The sequence below is a fragment of the Castanea sativa genome, chromosome 7 (assembly GCF_040712315.1).
Source record: "Castanea sativa cultivar Marrone di Chiusa Pesio chromosome 7, ASM4071231v1".
Lineage (NCBI taxonomy): Eukaryota > Viridiplantae > Streptophyta > Magnoliopsida > Fagales > Fagaceae > Castanea > Castanea sativa.
Window position 1 is genome coordinate 24,488,308 of NC_134019.1, and position 18,241 is coordinate 24,506,548.

The 18,241-nt window shown below is 37.2% G+C and overlaps 1 protein-coding gene across 2 annotated transcripts in view; it reads left to right on the plus strand.

The window, feature by feature from the left end:
- Nucleotides 1-15,704, plus strand: part of LOC142643585 (serine/threonine-protein kinase TOR) — a 90,356-nt gene extending 74,652 nt beyond the window's left edge. For both annotated transcript variants that reach the window (XM_075818272.1, XM_075818273.1), the window contains exons 38-57: nucleotides 4,827-4,967; nucleotides 5,071-5,199; nucleotides 5,312-5,486; nucleotides 5,571-5,791; nucleotides 6,139-6,345; nucleotides 10,065-10,178; nucleotides 10,276-10,479; nucleotides 10,637-10,717; nucleotides 11,908-11,982; nucleotides 12,100-12,166; nucleotides 12,255-12,415; nucleotides 12,517-12,690; nucleotides 12,959-13,087; nucleotides 13,196-13,279; nucleotides 13,656-13,717; nucleotides 13,796-13,868; nucleotides 13,951-14,085; nucleotides 14,514-14,687; nucleotides 14,766-15,037; nucleotides 15,541-15,704. In XM_075818272.1, coding sequence (XP_075674387.1) covers nucleotides 4,827-4,967; nucleotides 5,071-5,199; nucleotides 5,312-5,486; nucleotides 5,571-5,791; nucleotides 6,139-6,345; nucleotides 10,065-10,178; nucleotides 10,276-10,479; nucleotides 10,637-10,717; nucleotides 11,908-11,982; nucleotides 12,100-12,166; nucleotides 12,255-12,415; nucleotides 12,517-12,690; nucleotides 12,959-13,087; nucleotides 13,196-13,279; nucleotides 13,656-13,717; nucleotides 13,796-13,868; nucleotides 13,951-14,085; nucleotides 14,514-14,687; nucleotides 14,766-15,037; nucleotides 15,541-15,559 — 2,697 coding nt within the window. In that variant the 3' untranslated portion in view covers nucleotides 15,560-15,704. The remainder of the gene's footprint in view (nucleotides 1-4,826; nucleotides 4,968-5,070; nucleotides 5,200-5,311; nucleotides 5,487-5,570; nucleotides 5,792-6,138; nucleotides 6,346-10,064; nucleotides 10,179-10,275; nucleotides 10,480-10,636; nucleotides 10,718-11,907; nucleotides 11,983-12,099; nucleotides 12,167-12,254; nucleotides 12,416-12,516; nucleotides 12,691-12,958; nucleotides 13,088-13,195; nucleotides 13,280-13,655; nucleotides 13,718-13,795; nucleotides 13,869-13,950; nucleotides 14,086-14,513; nucleotides 14,688-14,765; nucleotides 15,038-15,540) is intronic.
- The last annotated feature ends 2,537 nt before the right edge of the window (nucleotides 15,705-18,241 follow it).

Below are 18,241 nucleotides of genomic sequence, written 5' to 3' on the forward strand. Positions count from 1 at the left end.
TTTATCCCCCTCCATCTCCTTTAGAACCTGGAAGACTTCCTCCTTTGTAAACTCCTTCTCTAAGGACACCTGATCCTCCTCTTCAATACGGGCAAACTCTAACCCATCCATAGAAGGACGCCCCACCTTAGTTTCCTTATACAACTCTTGGTAAAAGAGGACTATTTGAGAGCGTACATCATGCTCATCCTCATAAAGGATACCGTTCACCTCCATCCTTTTAATTTGATTAGCATTTCTATGGGTGTTTGCTAATCTATGAAAAAACCGAGTATTATTATCTCCCTCTTTCATGAATAAGGCTCTCAACTTTTGCCTCCAGGAAGTCTCCTCAAGAGTAGCCAAGTGCTCTATGTCCCCTTTGAGTTGGAGTCGCCGAATCTGATCCTCACTTGAAAGACCCACTAGCTCCTCTCTCAAATCTAACCCCATCAGCTCAGTCAGCATGTTCTTCTTTCTAAAAGCCAAATCACCAAACTCCTCCCTGTTCCACTTTTTTAAGTCTGCTTTTAGAGCCTTCAACTTTTGAGCCAAGATGAAACTTGGAGAGCCCTCAAAACTGTAGCTATCCCACCACTGCTTAACTCTATCAACAAAGCCCTCATCCTTTAACCACATGTTCTCAAATTTAAAGGCACTTCGACCACGCCGAACAACACCAGCTTCCAGCAGAAGAGGGCAGTGGTCTGAAAGAACACGGGGAAGCACCCATTGGGATACATTATCGAAGTGCTCCTCCCAATCAAGAGAGACCAAGGCCCTGTCGATTCTTGACATAGAGGGAAGACCGGAATCTCTAAACCAAGTGAAAGAAGCCCCCTCTAAAGGTAAATCAACTAAGGAATTATTCTCTATGAAATTTGAGAATGTGAACATAGCGGGGCTGAAAGTCTCACAGCCAAGTCTCTCACTTGGGTATCTGATAATATTAAAATCACCTACCAGACACCACGCCACAGGCCACCTGGCGCGCACCTGAGACAACTCCCCCCACAAATTAGACCGTTGCCCATTGTCATTAGGGCCATACACACCTGTACAAGCCCACACAAAATCATCCACCACTCCTTTCAATAAAACACTGATAGAGAATTGACCCACAATAATATCCAACTTCTCAAAAACCCTCTTATCCCAAATTAGCAAGACCCCACCTGAAGACTGCATAGCATCCAAAACAGCCCAATCAGTGAACAAACTACCCCATAAACTCCGAACAAAGACCCCATCAATAGACAAAACTTTCGTTTCTTGAATACACACAAAATCGCACTTCCACTCTTTTAGAAGGTTCTTACACACCTCTCTCTTCCGGGGATTATTAAGCCCCCTTACATTCCAAGAAAGCAGTCGTAGCGTCATTTAAAACTACTAGCACCCCCCAAGTCAGTCAAAGAGTCTTTGCTCTTACTCCTAGCAATGGCACCCTCATAATTGACATATGAAATCAGCCCCTTTAGCTCCCTAAGGCCTCGTGTCCCTGACTTATCAGGTCTCTTAGCCACCTCTTCGTCATTCACCTTGAGAGAGTCCTGTTCTAGTATGCTAAAAAGGGCCAAACATTGAGCTTCATGTCTCACAATAGGAAACCCCACCAATTTACAGAATTTTTTCATCAACTTGGATACCCAATCCGAGTGTGGACCAAATACATTCCTCTGTGCTCCCTCTACAAAATCCTGAGTCAAAGTACCCACGTTTGGATCATTAGGAACCCAAAGAGACAGAGGTTCACAGTCCAACACACAATTATCGTTCTCTCCACTGCCACAACCACTGACCACCCCCCCAATGGACTCCCTAGGAAGAATAGTGAGCCCAGATTCTGCCTGAAAATCCCCAACGGAATCCACCTCTTCCACATTTGTTTCCCCTTCCCCAAGCTAAACCTCCAACATGTTACCCAAGTCTACAGTAGGAATCAGACCATTACTCACCGGCCCATTCCTTACCAACTCCGAGCCAACCACCAAGTCGCCGGTGACACCCAGCTCCAAAAACCCGAGCCGATGAGGCGATCCGGTATCTGGGCTCGAAAGCCCAGTCAGCGCCTTGCCGGCGTCGATAATAGCTTTATCGGCGCCGCTAGGGGCCTCACCAACTATTCCGGTCACTGGGTCTTCACCACGAGCCGTCGCCGACCTCGCCTCTTCCTCCCTTGAACACGAGCCCACTTGTCCCACTCTCGGAACCAGGTCCTCCATCGGCATCTTAAGTCTGGATCCCGATACATGGGCTACGAGATCAGGATTAGAGCTCTGGCAGTGGGCTGGGTTCAACGTTTTTGGATTTTGACATGGCCTCCACACTCTACTGGGCTTGGCTGGAACATTGGGGCTGGAGGGAATAAGGTTAATGGGCTTTGAGGGTTTAAAGGAGTTTGGGCCCACTTCATTTACCTCAGACCACACAATAGCCCAACTCCCATCTAACCCACGTTCCAAGCGCATAAAGAGGTCCAACGATAGCTCAGATTTCATCCCATCACTTTCAATTTCCTTTACCGTTGACAAAACCTTCGCCCCTAGAAGCTCCCTCTGACCGAGAGAACTAGCCTTGCAGGAATCACGGTAAGCACATCTTGAATCTGACACAATCTTCTTTCCAACCTGCTCCCTCTGTCCTAGGACACTTTTCTTGCTGAGATTGCGACTGCTTTCTGACCAAATCTTCACCCCTCCCAACGCAGATTTCTTCTTCCCTTCAACCCCTCTGCCGGTGGTATTATTCCGATGCCCCACCACCACCACCGATGCATAGGAAGATGAGACATCGGTGTTTGGTTTCCCTTTGTTTTTCTCACCGCCTTGGATAAGAGAGCTGTCACCCTCCACCGGCGCCTCCACCTCTGTAGCACCCTGAGTTCTCTGAGAAGATCCCTGGCTGAAAAGAGAGGCTGGTCTCAATATTTTCCTCAGATTAATGCCGAAATAGTGCCAGCCACTTCCCAATCTTCCTTCTGGTATCACTATAGTACCCTTCCGACGACCATGAAGAAGTTCTGATACCATTAAAAACTTACCATGTGCATTTGACCCCAGTTGAAGGATGTACACCAAGTTACCTTCTCTAAATGTTCTTGCATATTGATCAGGTGATTTCTTAGAATATAAATCCTCCAAATGGAGCATGAATCGGTGTGCACTCTCCTTCCCCAGAAATACAGTGCACATTGAAGAATGTCCTCTCTCAAAGATCCGTAAAGAGAAAAAAGAACCCCCCTCCACAATGGAAAACTCAAAAGTTTTGGATTCAATGAAGAAAAATGTGGAACCACCCATGACAGATAAAGTTTGAGATATAAACTTTCGCTTACTAGGTACCCTACTTTAGACTACTCTTTTAATTAGCCTAACCTAACTAGCAACTACCTAACTTAAAAATTTAACAAAAACAAAATTTTAAAATAAAAAATAAAAAATCTCAGTCAGCCCAGTGTTAGAATACTAGCATTTGGTGTTCTAAATGGAAAATATTTAATATTTAGAACACCAAATACCAAAAGCGCTGCTATACAAGACATTTCAAATGTTATATTAAAGTAGCAAAAGTAAGTTTTGGTTTGTGAAAATAAATTTTTTTGGCAATAGTTGATTCTCTTAAGAAATAATAATATTTTGTATTTTTTTGCTTTTGTTGGTAAATGATTGCATCTTAATGTATTATTGTGTATTGATCTTGATTGATAGTTTGTTAGTACTATATGGATACCTATTTGATTTTTTTTTTTTCTTCTTATACTTTGGCCCCCCTAGCTTGAAATCCTAGGTCTGCCCTTACAGTGGAGAATGATGCCTTAGTGAGTTAGTGCACTTGATTACGTTTGGAGAGGATGATAGAAGCCAGTGTTGGAATCTTAGATTCATTAGGAGAGATGAATCAGTTGATGGACTTAATTTACTTCAGATAGGTTGTAGAAAGGAGCAAGGATTGTTTACTTGGAATCTAGATGGGAAAGGGCAGTTTTGTGTTTGATACTATTATGCATGTTTGAGATGTGCATATACATCCTTGTTCCCTTGGAAAGGTGTTTGAGGTAATAAGGTTCTACTTAAGGTAGCATTTTACAGACAGTTGCTTTGGATTCTATACTGATCATAGATAACCTTGTCAAACGGATAGATGTCTAATGTGTAAGGGCAGTAGTAAAACATTTTAGCACTTGCTATTGCACTGTCAATGGCTAGAGAGCTGTGGTCTTTTGCACACATGACTTTTGGGGTACTTTGGGGTGTTTGGACGTCACCGAAAAGGGTTGTGTGGCAAGCTACTCTGCATTACATTGTTTGGACTATATGGAGAGAGAGGAATCTTTGAAATTTTGCAAACAAAGAGCAATCTATGCAAGATATTAAGAATAGCTTTTTGAGATATTTGTTTGAATATTGTATGTTGATTGGGGGTTATCATTCAGTTCTATTTTGATTTTTTGGACCTCATGAGTGTCTGTTTAAAAATTCTTTGAGGGTGCTCGCAATTGGGTATCTTTCATTCTAATAAATTGTTCTCTTCCTTATAAAAGAATAAAAATAAATAATTAACAGACTTGCAAAAACTGGTATTTTCAGAATGTAATAATTCCTGTGTGGCTTTGGAGGTTTGTGGAAGAATGGGTTAGCTTTTGATGTAGAATCTTGGGTTTAAAGTATGGTATCAGATGGACAATTGGTGTTCTTCAGAGGCTTGTGAGTACTCATGGGTTGGATTCTAGAAAAGCAAGGAGAATGGGTGGGGAGAGGTTTCTGAGTCATTTCCTTTTTAAGTGTGGGACTTCCCCAGATAAAATTCATTTGCTTCCTTCTAACTTTTGATGCCTGGATGTTCAGGTCTGGCAGGCACTTCTGGCAGTTAGAGCTCTTGTGCTACCTCCTACAGAGGATATTGAAACTTGGCTCAAGTTTGCTGCTCTTTGCCGAAAAAGCTGGCGGATCAGCCAGTCTAGATCTACACTAGTTAAACTCTTGCAGGTCTATTTAGCACATATGTTCCAACATGGATGCTGAGTTTGAGATTGTAATTTATTTATTTATTTTTGTATGTTTAACTCAACTTTGTATGGAATCTTTTCAGTATGACCCTGAAACTTCCCCTGAAAATATAAGGTATTGTGGGCCTCCTCAAGTAATGCTGGCCTACTTGGAGTACCAGTATTCTCTTGGAGATGATGTCAAGCGAAAGGAAGCATTTGCTAGGTTGCAGGTACAGCATATTTCCCTCCTTTTTCCCCTTATAATCACTGCTTTCTGTTATCACTACCTACTTGGGGGTCTTCTTACTACGTATTTTTCTTGGCACAAAATTATTGCTTTAGAATTTGGCTATAGAGATTTCGAGTGCCTCAAGCACTCAACTAGTTACCCCAATTGGCTTTGGAAGCTGTACAAGTTCAAGTGTTCCACTCCTTGCCCGTGTATATCTTAAACTTGGAACTTGGCAGTGGGCACTAATTTCTCCTTCTCCTGGATTGGATGATGATTCTATCAAAGGTAATGATGCTTAATTATTCTTTTAGTTTTAGATTTCTTGAAGGTTTGATTGATCTCCTATAATTCGTATTCAAATTTTGTTAGATATGCTTATGGCATTCAAGAATGCCACTCAGTATGCAAACAAATGGGCAAAGGCATGGCATTGGTGGGCACTATTCAATACCGCAGTGATGTCTTTTTATCTTAAAGTTCCAAATGTTACAGCACAGTTTGTTGCACAGTTTGTTGTTGCAGCAGTCACTGGATATTTTCATTCAATAGCATGTGCAGCAAATGCTAAAGGTGTTGATGATAGTTTACAGGTAAATGAAATCCCTGGATCTGAGGCCTTCTTGCAATATGAATTTTTCCCCACTTGTTCCACCTGCTTAAAGAGTTTCTATTTTGTACGTCATTCTACAAATATCTTGTCCAATTGTGCCAATTTCCCCACTGTACATTGATACATAAATGAAGCCATTAATTCGAGGTGTATAGACGGATCATGATCCTCATTTCTACATTGCAGCTGTCTGTAGTACCCTGCACCTAGTGTATACTTTCAAATATGATATTCATTCTTTATTCAATTTGTGGATCATGACTTGTCACTGGATTTTAAAATTATCATTCTAATGAAGAATTATTTTGATCCTGTTATTTTCTTCAGGATATACTTCGCCTTCTCACATTGTGGTTCAACCATGGATCTACTGCAGAAGTCCAAATGGCTCTACAGAAAGGATTTGCACTTGTTAATATTAATACATGGCTTGTGGTTTTACCTCAAATAATTGCTCGGATACATTCCAACACCCGTGCTGTGAGAGAACTGATACAGTCACTTTTGGTGCGAATTGGACAGAGTCATCCACAGGTTTGTTTTTTATGGTTCTATGCATATATGATTTTCAAAGTCCTAGCATCAGTATTGTTTGGATTAAATAATTGAAGGTGACGATCTAGTTGAGAGTTTATGCTAGTCAATGATTTTTAAACGCTATTATATCTATGTAATGCCAATTGTTAGAATAATGTTTAAATGATTAAATTCACTATTTTCTAACAGTTTTTGGAACAAGTGATAGTTTATCATGTGATGCAGGCCAATTTCAAGTAGCTATTTCCTAATCCTCTTATAACTAATTAGTTAGTTAGTTAGATGATTTCTTAGCTGATAGGATTTAGACACTTGTCAACAGTCTAGAGGTTGCCAATGCCAAACAACTAATATAAGTAGTAGAATGTAAGCTCTTTGTAAATAAGTTTTGGTAATTGAATGAATTGTTAGCCTTTGTATGCTATTTGGAACTGTGTGTTCTTCTAGAGGTACTTATCCATCTATCAATGTTTTCTAAGCAACTTAGCCTTTCATTGTTTCTAAACCATACACAAACAGCCCATCACATTCCCTGCATCAGTTTGGTATCAGAGCTTGAGATCCTTAGGATTCAAGTTCGTTTGCAATTTGTTTCTTCATTTTCTGTCCAAGAACCTATCAAGATTCAGTCTTGATTGCTTTTCCTAGCCTAAGATACCTCTCTTACCAAAACCAAAGCCTTCATATGTGCTAGCAATTAGTTTGTAGTAGCAAGAAGCCATGGTTTTTGAGAAGACAACAAAGGATAATGGCAAGAAGCAAGCTGTTCTTGTAGTAGAGGAAGATGATATTGCAGCCAACGGACCAAGGTGTAGAAGGGTTCAAAATGGCTTAAAAGCTGAAGTGGAATTATTGAGGAGGCAACTACAAGCCTTGACTGAACAGTTGAGAAAAGATAGGAAGATACAACAGCAATACTACCAGCATGATACTGCTGGAAGTGTAGCTTTATATGAGGAGGATTATGAACAACCTTTTGTTCATATTCCTAGGGAGACAAGAGAAGTATGGCCACAATCCTGTGATGGTTCAGCCAAAGATGCCAAACCAGAATTGGGAATCAAGATTTGAGATTGAATTCCTTGAATTTGATGGCAGATTGGATCATGGGGAGTTTGTGGATTGGCTTAGCCAGGTTGAAGAGATCATTGTTTGTTATGATATTCCAGAATCCAAGAAAGTTAAATTGGCAGCAACTAATTTGAGAGGCAAGGCAAGATCTTGGTGGGAGCAGTTGAAGATTCAAAGATTGAGGGAAGGAAAAACCAAGATTCAAATTTCGGAGAAGCTGAAACAGAAACTCGAGAAGCAATTTTTTCCGTACAGCCACATCCAAACCCACTACAGCAACTTGCACATCTGCTGGACAAATTCAAATGCAGCAAATAGAGCAGTGTTGATTGAGACTCAGAAAACAAAGAGATCACAATCAGCCCTTTTCAATTCAATAACCAGCCCAAGTGGTGGTGCTGCATCAAACTTCACTAAGCATTGGAGGCAGCCAACCAGGAATGTTGAGATTGGGTCAAATACTACTGGATCTGAAGTTTCCAAGGTACCAACCAAGAACCAGCCTTTTTTGTCAAAGGGTAAAACCTTGGTGGTTGAAGAGATAGAAGATCAAGACTTGCTGGTAGAAGCATTTGAAGATCAAGATTTGCTGGTTGAAGAGTTAGAAGATCATGATGTGGGGCAGCCTATTTTTGATAATTACATTGAAGAATAGATTGGTGAAGAAGGGAAATAAATGAGTGATAGCATGAAATATGTGGCTAAACCTGTTTATGATCAGTCTATGGAAGAAGAAGATGTTATTGTTGAGGAAGAAAAGGATTTATCATTAGTAACAAAGGCCTTGCAAGTTCCAAAGCAAGAAATGGAGGAAGACAAACAACATAAAGGTAAAAATTTTCCAATTAATTTCTGCATTGAAGGAAGAATTTGTGACTTGTTGATTGAGAAAGGTAGTTATGAGAATATGGAGTCACAAGAGATTTTGAACAAGAATTGAAGCATCAACATAAATTGTCTTGCTTACATAAAGGAGATGAAATTAGAGTTTCAAGAGGTTGTATTCCATTCTTTGTGATGAAGTAGACAAACAATCATGTAACTACGATAGGCAAGCCATGTTGGGAGGAAGGTGCAGCACATGTGGTTTGCACAAGATTGTGCTTCTCTACTCATTGCAATCAAAGAACAGGAAACCAAGTCCCAAACCAATGGTCAAGATGAAGAAGGCTTTAAAATTGGAGGATCAACCAAACTTGAGGACAAGTTTGCTTTCAAGAAAGGGAGTCCTCCTATGTAAATGCATCTACACTGGAGTTTCAGCTGTGTGGGACTTCGCTGTGCAGAGGCAGCAACATTTGGTGTGCTACCAACAACAGCAAACTCATTATACAAGGCAACTCATCATCCTAGAAGGCTAGAAATTCATACAAATCTTGTGGCAACCAAGAGCACTTGAGGTCAAGTGCTTCTTAAGAGGGAGAGTCCTGATGCAGGGCAATTTCAAGTAGCTATATCCTAATCCTCTTATAACTAATTAGTTAGTTAGTTAGATGATTTCTTAAGCATTAGCCGATAGAATTTAGACACTTGTCGACCATCTAGAGGCTACCAATGCCAAACAACTAGTATAAGTAGTAGAATGTAAGCTCCTTGTAAATCAGTTTTTGATAATTGAATGAATTGTTAGCCTTTGTGTGCTATTTGGAACTGTGTTCTTGCAGAGGTACTTATCCACCTATCAATGTGTTCTAAGCAACTCAGTATTTCATTGTTTCTAAACCATACACAAACAGCCCATCACATTCCCTGCATCATCGTGGAATCAGAGCAATTAGTCCTGATGTTGAACCCTTTCTCCACACTACCTTTTCCTTGGAAACTTAAAGAAAGCTTACACGTTGGGTATGACAAGTTGTAGTTTATCACTAAAATTACTAGATAGAGGGAGAAAATAATTTCAATGACCTGTTCTCCCTTGCTTTCATTTTATCTTCTCAAAATCTCCTTTGTTTCAGCTCATTATTTCTCAATCCTCTCTCTCTCTCTCTGTCCCCCACCCAGCTAATAAAATATTCATATTTATCTAGTTATATTTAAAATCCATTTCATCATAGTTCAAAGAATTTGGTTAATGAAACAAGAATATTTTTAATTAAAAAAAAAAAAACTCATTTAGTTAAATCATGGGCAACCTAGAAATGGTATACTACTGGATTCTTCATGTAATATTGTACTTGAGATGAATAAATATAAAGATTACAAATGGTGAAATGTCAGTATGCACTTCAAGCATTTAAATTAAATAAAGGAGTTAAAAAATATATATACATATGAAGAAGAAGAAGAAGAAGAAGAAGAAAGCTTTGAACATTTGGTGGAGATTTTGTGAGTCTTAAAGCTTCAATTGGTGGAATTTTATGTCTGTGCCTAAATTTTTAAGGTGAAACTGCATTTTGCTTTGCGTTGTCAGCGTTTCAATTGGCTACATTTATATTTGCATGAATGGTGATATCCCTCCTCAAGTTATGTCTGGGGATTGACTTTAATTGGTGCTCTTTCAATTTGCCGGTTATGTCATAACTACAGATTCTTTTCATTTTATTATCGTTTCTTCCACGTTAATTTTTTTTTTTTAAGTAAAGAAAAAAAAAATTTAGAAAATTTCTTCCTCATTAATTATAGTAATTCAATCCCTTTCACAGGCTCTTATGTACCCTCTTCTAGTAGCTTGTAAATCAATAAGTAATTTACGTAGAGCTGCGGCCCAAGAAGTGGTTGACAAAGTTCGGCAGCATAGTGGTTTACTTGTTGATCAGGTGAAATGATTGATCAATTTGATTTTGTTAAGTTCTTTTCTTTTATTTAATTTTATGTCAATTAAAAAATTTATAAGTAGGTCCTTTTTCTCCACAGGCACAACTTGTATCAAAAGAATTAATCCGTGTTGCAATACTTTGGCATGAGATGTGGCATGAGGCATTGGAAGAAGCTAGTCGTTTGTATTTTGGTGAACATAATATAGAGGGGATGCTAAAGGTGTTGGAGCCATTGCATGAAATGCTTGAGGAAGGTGCTATGAAGAATGATACTACGATAAAAGAGAGAGCATTCATTGAGGTTTTTGCATAACATCATCAACTATTTATAAACTTTCTATGGAACCATAGATCAAACTACAACTTGGAGACATTTAATTTATTTTGACCCTTAAAGCATTTAAAGTAACTTTGGCTTTCAATTTTGATGGTTGGTTCTTTTACCTTGTGATTTCCAGGCATATCGTCATGAATTACAAGAGGCCTATGAATGTTGCATGAAATATAAGAGAACTGGAAAGGACGCTGAGCTTACTCAGGTATAGAATCTTTTGTTAGGGTTAAATTCACCATTTTCTATTAGTTTTAAACTTTTTGGGACTAGTGGCACTTTATCATATTATCGGAGCAAGTTGTCTTGTGTTTGAACCACTTCTCCACCCTTCTTCCTATTTATATTTAAAATTATGTGTTGAGCCCTAGGGTGACTCTTCCCACATGAGGTGGATTGTTAGAATAATTGTTAAATGATTAAATTTGCAATTTCCTAATTGTTTAAGCCTTTGGGACTTGTCATGTATCATCTTTCAAGAGCGATTGGGTTTTTTTTTTAATTTTTTAATTTTTTTTGAGCCTTGACTTTTTGGTGTGAATTTTGTTACAATAGCTAAAAATGTAAATGCATATGAACCTACCCCCGTCTGGCTACTTGCCTATCACTCCATGTTCATGTTACCATTACATTAATGTCTTGAAATAGCTAGTTTTGCAAACACTATAAAAGAAGTTCATATGGCTAACCATGCAATCTCTCTCTCTCTCTCTCTCTCTCTCTCTCTCTCTGTGCATATATATATATAGTAAAGATTTTTTGTGAGAGAGCATGAGATTCTGACATATGGTGCATTCTATGACATTCTTTTCATTTAGGCTTCCACCTCATCAAAGTTTAGCATGTGTCAAAGTATTAATAAGTCTCAAAGAATCTCTCTCTCTCTCTCTCTCTCTCTCTCTATATATATATATATATATATATTCAATAATACAATTTACACCCTATAAGTTTGATGAATTATGATTTTAGTCCACTAAGCTTAAAGTTTGTCATTTTAGTCCGTTAATCTTAGTAAACTAAGGTTATTCCATGTGACACGTTCATAGAAAATAAAAAAAAATAAAACAAAATCCAACAAATAGAATTTCACACATAATCAAGAATATAAAAAGAAGAATTATTTTCTTAAGTTAGAAAAGTAATTAAATAGTTGTCAATTTATGCAAACAATAGTACAACAGGTTCATATTTTAAATTAGATTAGTCAAATATTATATTACTTAATGTTTATTTTGGACATTAAACTATAACATGATGCAGCTATATTCATTGGATTTATATGTGAGCTCTCTGCTCTCTGCCTAGACATGGTTTTCTTGTGTTTTATCATAGCCATGGTTTTGTTTATTCTTTGAAGAAATGGGGTGCGAATAATATAAGTGGTGACTTTGTCAGGCATGGGATCTCTACTATCATGTATTTAGACGGATAGATAAGCAGCTTCAAAGTCTTACAACCCTGGACCTGCAGGTACAAAGATCCAGATCTTCATATATGGGATTTTTTTTTTTTTAATTCCATTGTTATGGCATTAACATTTTATTTTTCTACAAATGCAAAATAATAATGATAATAAAAAAAAAAAAGTCCGTCTCTCCGGAATTGTTAGAATGTCGTGATTTGGAGCTTGCTGTTCCTGGGACATACAAAGCGGGTAAGTTTCGGCATATGGTTTTGTGACAATATATGGGTGTTATACCTGTGAGTGTTCCTTTGATATATACACCCTTGTCTATATTTAGATTCACCAGTGGTGACAATTGCATCATTCGCACCCCAGCTGGGTATCATAACATCTAAACAGAGACCTCGGAAATTGACAATTCATGGGAGTGATGGTGATGATCATGCCTTCTTACTGAAGGGGCATGAAGATTTACGCCAAGATGAACGTGTAATGCAGGTATGCTCAGGTTTCCAGGAATATAAAGCATATCTTGTTTCTGTAGTCCAAAAAATGTTAGTATTTGTTTTTTACTTTTCTGCACATTCTTGGTCTTGCAGCTTTTCGGTTTGGTGAATACTCTGCTGGAGAATTCTAGGGACACTCAGGAAAAGGATTTGTCTATTCAACGATATGCTGTCATTCCACTATCTCCAAACAGTGGATTGATTGGTTGGGTCCCAAATTGTGACACCCTTCACCATCTCATTCGGGAGTACAGGGAGGCTAGAAAGGTCAGTTGAAGTTCATTGGATGATGTCCTTTTAATGTGAGAAAAGTGTGTGTGCATGCGTGCATGCATATGCATTTGGGGGTGGGTGGATATGTGTGCGTGTGTGAACATGCACATGCGTCTTTATGTTTTTTGTGTTTGTGTGTGATGTTGGATGGTTGATGGGGTTTTTGAGGTAGCTTCATCTAAGTAACTACTTTATAATTGTGAGTGTTTGTGGATGGATGCATAGCTGCATAGGTGGTTTTATAACCGTTTTGTGGTTTCAGATTGCCCTAAATCAAGAGCACAAACATATGCTGAGTTTTGCCCCAGATTATGACCATTTGCCACTCATTGCTAAAGTGGAAGTCTTTGAGTACGCCCTGCAAAATACTGAAGGCAATGACCTGGCAAGGGTATGTATTATTCTCAAAATACTCAGTGCTTCTTCCTCTCTATCTTCATTGTTTTTGCTTTGCTTGTTAATATGTTGTCACAAGGTGAATAGATCTTGCCTTTGACAGGTTCTTTGGTTGAAAAGTCGCACTTCTGAGATATGGCTAGAGAGGAGGACAAATTATACTAGAAGTTTAGCAGTCATGAGCATGGTATGTGTTTACCTTTTAGCATCTTCATTTCCTTCCACCCTTGTAGACTTCCTATCTAGATCCATTTTGCCTCCCTGTGCTTCTTACTAAATTCTTGTCCATCTTCAAAAGAACCTCAGAAGCTCAGTCTATTTCTGAATTTTACATCTCTAGAGTGCTTATTATTACAACTAGTCAAGTTTTCTTATGTATTTAACGTTATTATTGCATGTAAATGTGAGTTTTATTCTAATTGAGCATGCATAAAGCACCACACACTGATATTTTTTACTTTTAGCATGCATCGCCAGGATTTCTGTAGTCATTTTTTACTTTTATAATTTTCCCATCTAATTTTTAGCTTTGAAGTGAGCTAAAGATAAGTTGCTTGTTTCAGGTGGGTTACCTTCTTGGCTTAGGTGATCGTCACCCAAGTAATCTCATGCTACACCGCTCTAGGTAATATGTAGTAAAGAAAGAAGATAGGTGTACTTTTAGCTAAATTTCAGTGTCTTACATTTTAAAGTTGTATTGCAGTGGCAAGATCTTGCACATTGATTTTGGAGACTGCTTTGAAGCTTCAATGAACCGGGAGAAGTTTCCTGAGAAGGTATGACATGTATTGTAATATGCTTCGCGTTTTGTGGATTTCTGTATGTTCTAGTTTTCATATTTTAGAATCCATGGTGTAGGTACCCTTCCGCCTGACTAGAATGCTTGTGAAAGCTATGGAGGTTAGTGGTATTGAGGGCAACTTCCGTTCAACTTGTGAAAATGTGATGCAAGTTCTCCGAACACATATGGATAGTGTTATGGCTATGATGGAGGTATAGACACTAGCAGTCTTGCGTTTACTTTTGCTTCTCTAAGATTTATCATTTGAACGACTTCATTTTCTAAAATTAATTTAATGATATGGATTAGGTGAGAAACACGGCCACATAGGGTAACATGTAAAAGTTTAAAGGATGAACAATCATTTGGGTGATATCATATAGTTTAATGTATCAATAGTTGTGGGGTAGCCATGATTTGTTAATGCCTTAACTAGCCAAAAATAAATAAATTTATTGAAAAATAAAGTAATATGGGAGGGTCATTGTTCAGAAATTCTGAAGTTAATGGTAAATGCTTCCACATGGGCATGATGGGTCTGGTTTTCAGTCTGTTTGACCCAAAACTATATAGAAATAGCAAATATTGCTTATCAAAATGATGGGATATGGAAGCTGATTCTTAGTCATACCTGTTTCAGGCCTTTGTTCATGATCCTCTAATTAATTGGCGTCTTTTCAACTTCAATGAAGTCCCACAAGTGTCAGTGTTTGCAAGCGCTAATGTCACTCCTGTTGTGAATGCTGAAGAATCTGCTCCAAATAAAGAGCTTACTCACCCTCCACGGGGTGTTCGTGAGAGGGAAATTCTTCAGGTATTTCTGAATCTCAATTGTAAAATAATTTGAAATGCTTCAGCTGAATAGTGCTCATATTATCTATTGGCTGTGTAGGCTGTTCATCAACTTGGTGATGCTAATGCTAATGAGGTCTTGAATGAACGTGCCGTGGTTGTAATGAATCGGATGAGTCACAAACTTACTGGACGTGATTTTTCTACTTCCTCCTCTGTATCCACTAGTTCTATTCAGCATGCTGTAGATCACAGCACCTTGATTTCTGGAGAAAGCCGTGAAGTTGATCACGGATTAACTGTTAAATTGCAAGTTCAGAAGTTGATTACCCAAGCTAGATCACATGAAAATTTGTGCCAAAATTATGTTGGGTATGATGTTGTATTATTTTCTTCCACTTTCTTATTTATGCTCATATGGAGTTGTGTTTCTTTTAGATATAATTTATATATGAAGCACTTTCATAAAAAATTTATATGTAAAGCACATGAATATATATATATATATATATATATATATATATATATATATATATATATATATATATATATATATATATCTCAGCTTACGAACTTTAAGCCTATTATCATATTTCTAGTAAATGTATAATCAAATAAATTTGGTGTTTGCCAAGTCAAGGTGAGAACAGTCACCTATTTGCAATTGGGGATCAGACTAAAGGTCAGCCATTAGTTTGTCTAATATTCATGAGGATAATAACTTGAAAGATCATTTTGTCTGCCATTTTTTTAATCACAAGTACGAATTTGTAATGGTCTGTGAAATTTCCTGAATTTTAAGACCCACAGCTGTTTTAAGAATATAGCGTTTAATCCATTTATCTAATTATCACCGCTTTTTTTGCTTGTTTCAGGTGGTGTCCTTTTTGGTAAAGCAGAAGAGTAGTATTGTATCGTATATACTGTATATATTTTGTAGATAGCTGGACCTTTTGAGAAGCCCTTTTTCCACTTCTCAGTTGTATTTTATGTATAGACGCAATTCCAATCAATAAAAGATGTATTATTTCTCATCAAATCTTTGCTCTCACGATATGATTGCTCCAGAAAATGGTACTTTTTGTACATATATAACTGTGTTGACGGCCAAGATGGTCAACTGTACATAGATAAGGGAAATTGATTTGCAAATTATAATCTATCATCGATTCACCAACGATCAAGCATTGATTTTGTTCATCTTATCATGAGCTGTACTATCTCTTTGTGATGAAGTTCTAAGGTTTATCACAATTGTATTGAATTGAAACTTGCAATTCATTTGCTGTGGGATGAGAGTTATCACTGTGCTTAAAATTCCCTGTCAAGCTCTACTGTTGTGGAACAACATTGAGCTTTGCCCAAAGAAACGCAAATCTGGATGAAGATTAATAAAATTTAAAACTTTTGCAATAGTTTGTGGCTCTATAACCACTCATTTAGAACATAAGTGTTAATAAAATTTTATTTTAAAAAGATTTATTTGACCCAAATTATTGGATTTTAACTTTTTAAGATAATAATATTGTATTATGAAAAATGATAGATCCACATACTTTTTTGCAAAATCTTTTATAAAGAGAGATTAACAGGAAATCGTTAGTAATAATAATAATAATAATAATAAGAAGAAGAAATCATTGTTGTTCTCATCACCATCATCATTTTTTTTTTTTTTTTATACAAGATAGAATTTTTTACTTTAACCTAATTTAAGTGTATATGTGTGTGAAGCTTCCTCCTGCAGACTTGAATCCCGACCCTTACTCACACCCCACAAGACATTTATACTTGTAGAGTGACCACTGCGGGTGTGCAGTAATAATCATCATCATCATTAAGAAGGTAAAAAGTAAATCACAAGTATGAATTCTTAAAAAATTTAAAATAAATAAATAAAAGAACACAAGTGTAAAGAATTCCTTATATATATTATCATTTTTGGTTATTTATACATCAAACTGTAATTTTGATAAGCGCTTACCAAAGACATTTATACTTGTAGAGTGACCACTGCGGGTGTGCAGTAATAATCATCATCATTATTAAGAAGGTAAAAAGTAAACCACAAGTATGAATTCTTAAAAAATTTAAAATAAATAAATAAAAGAACACAAGTGTAAAGAATTCCTTATATATATTATCATTTTTGGTTATTTATACATCAAACTGTAATTTTGATAAGCGCTTACCAAATACTTAGTTAAAAAAAAAAAAAAAAATCATTTTGCACTTTTTAAAGTCACGTACAATTTCAAAGACCTGAATCAAACTTATCCATAGAAGCTCGCGATACCCAATTAGCATCCAAAAAGCTTGAAGTGAAGTGCAAGAGGAATGGCTGAGCTCCAGACGAAAATGAGTAGTAATAATCTACTTTAGATAACGCAGAAGATGTTTTGAGTTTTGACTGATTGCCAGTGACAGTGAGGGATCGTAGGTTTATGTATTGAGTAAGTCTGTTGATTGTGAAAGTTTTGTCAGTCAGTCCGAGTAATGTATATATGGGTACTGTAAGGCCCCAACAACACTTTTGTACATGGCAGTAACATCTTCCAATGGGTTGCATGGAAGATGCCTTCAAAAGCAAAAAACTCAGTAGAGGTAGTTATAGGGAATTATACACAACCTCAATACCAAGAAAGAAACTAAGACTACCTAATTCATCAAAAAAAAAAAAAGACTACCCAAGTCCTTTATAGCAAATTTAGCTCCTGTTTGGTAAGCTAACTTAAACTCACATTTTCACATTTTAAACAACTTTACACATATTTCCACACACTTTTTCACCACACAAATTTTAAAAAACTACAAAAATCTCATCTCAAATTACTCTACCAAACACTCTCTTAGATCTCCAATGTAGAGGAAGCTCATCAATGCTTTTGAGATAGTATGAAAGCTAAAGTAAATTCAAACCCCCCCCCCCCCACCCCCCATCCCATTCGTTTTTATTTTATTTTTATTTTTTTATGGAAAAATAATATCACACCCTCTTATACACACTTAAAATGCACCATCAACTAATAAAGGAAAAAATAACCCAGTTTTATTTAAGGGAAAATAATATCAAACCCTCTTACAAACACTTAAAATGCACTAAAATTTTGACTTGAAGTCGTGATTAATAACTACTCTTTATTTAATAGCTTGTAAATAAGCTAAAATACATTTTTTATTTTTGAAGGAATAAACTCCATCTAAACTAATAAAGGAAAAAAACAATCTAGTTTTCCTAGTTAAGGCATGTGTTATAGCATTGTTTTGCCTACAAACATGAGAGCTAGAATAGAACTAACAATAAACCCAAAAGTCTTTGATAATTTGATAAATGATAATAGTAAATGTAAGAGCCACAAAATTAGATAGCCCAAGCCCACTGTGGTGGGCCTTTTTTGTGATTTTGGGCTGGACTGCCTCCTCCTGTACTGGACCCAAGTGTTCTGGATAAGAGAGTCGGGATCGGCCCAACTACAACTCACTTTGGTCTGGCTTGTACACAAACTATGCTCTGTTTGCCGAAACTTTAGTCACATGCCCATGGCAGGCGAAGTTGCCGCAAAAAAAGTCATGGCA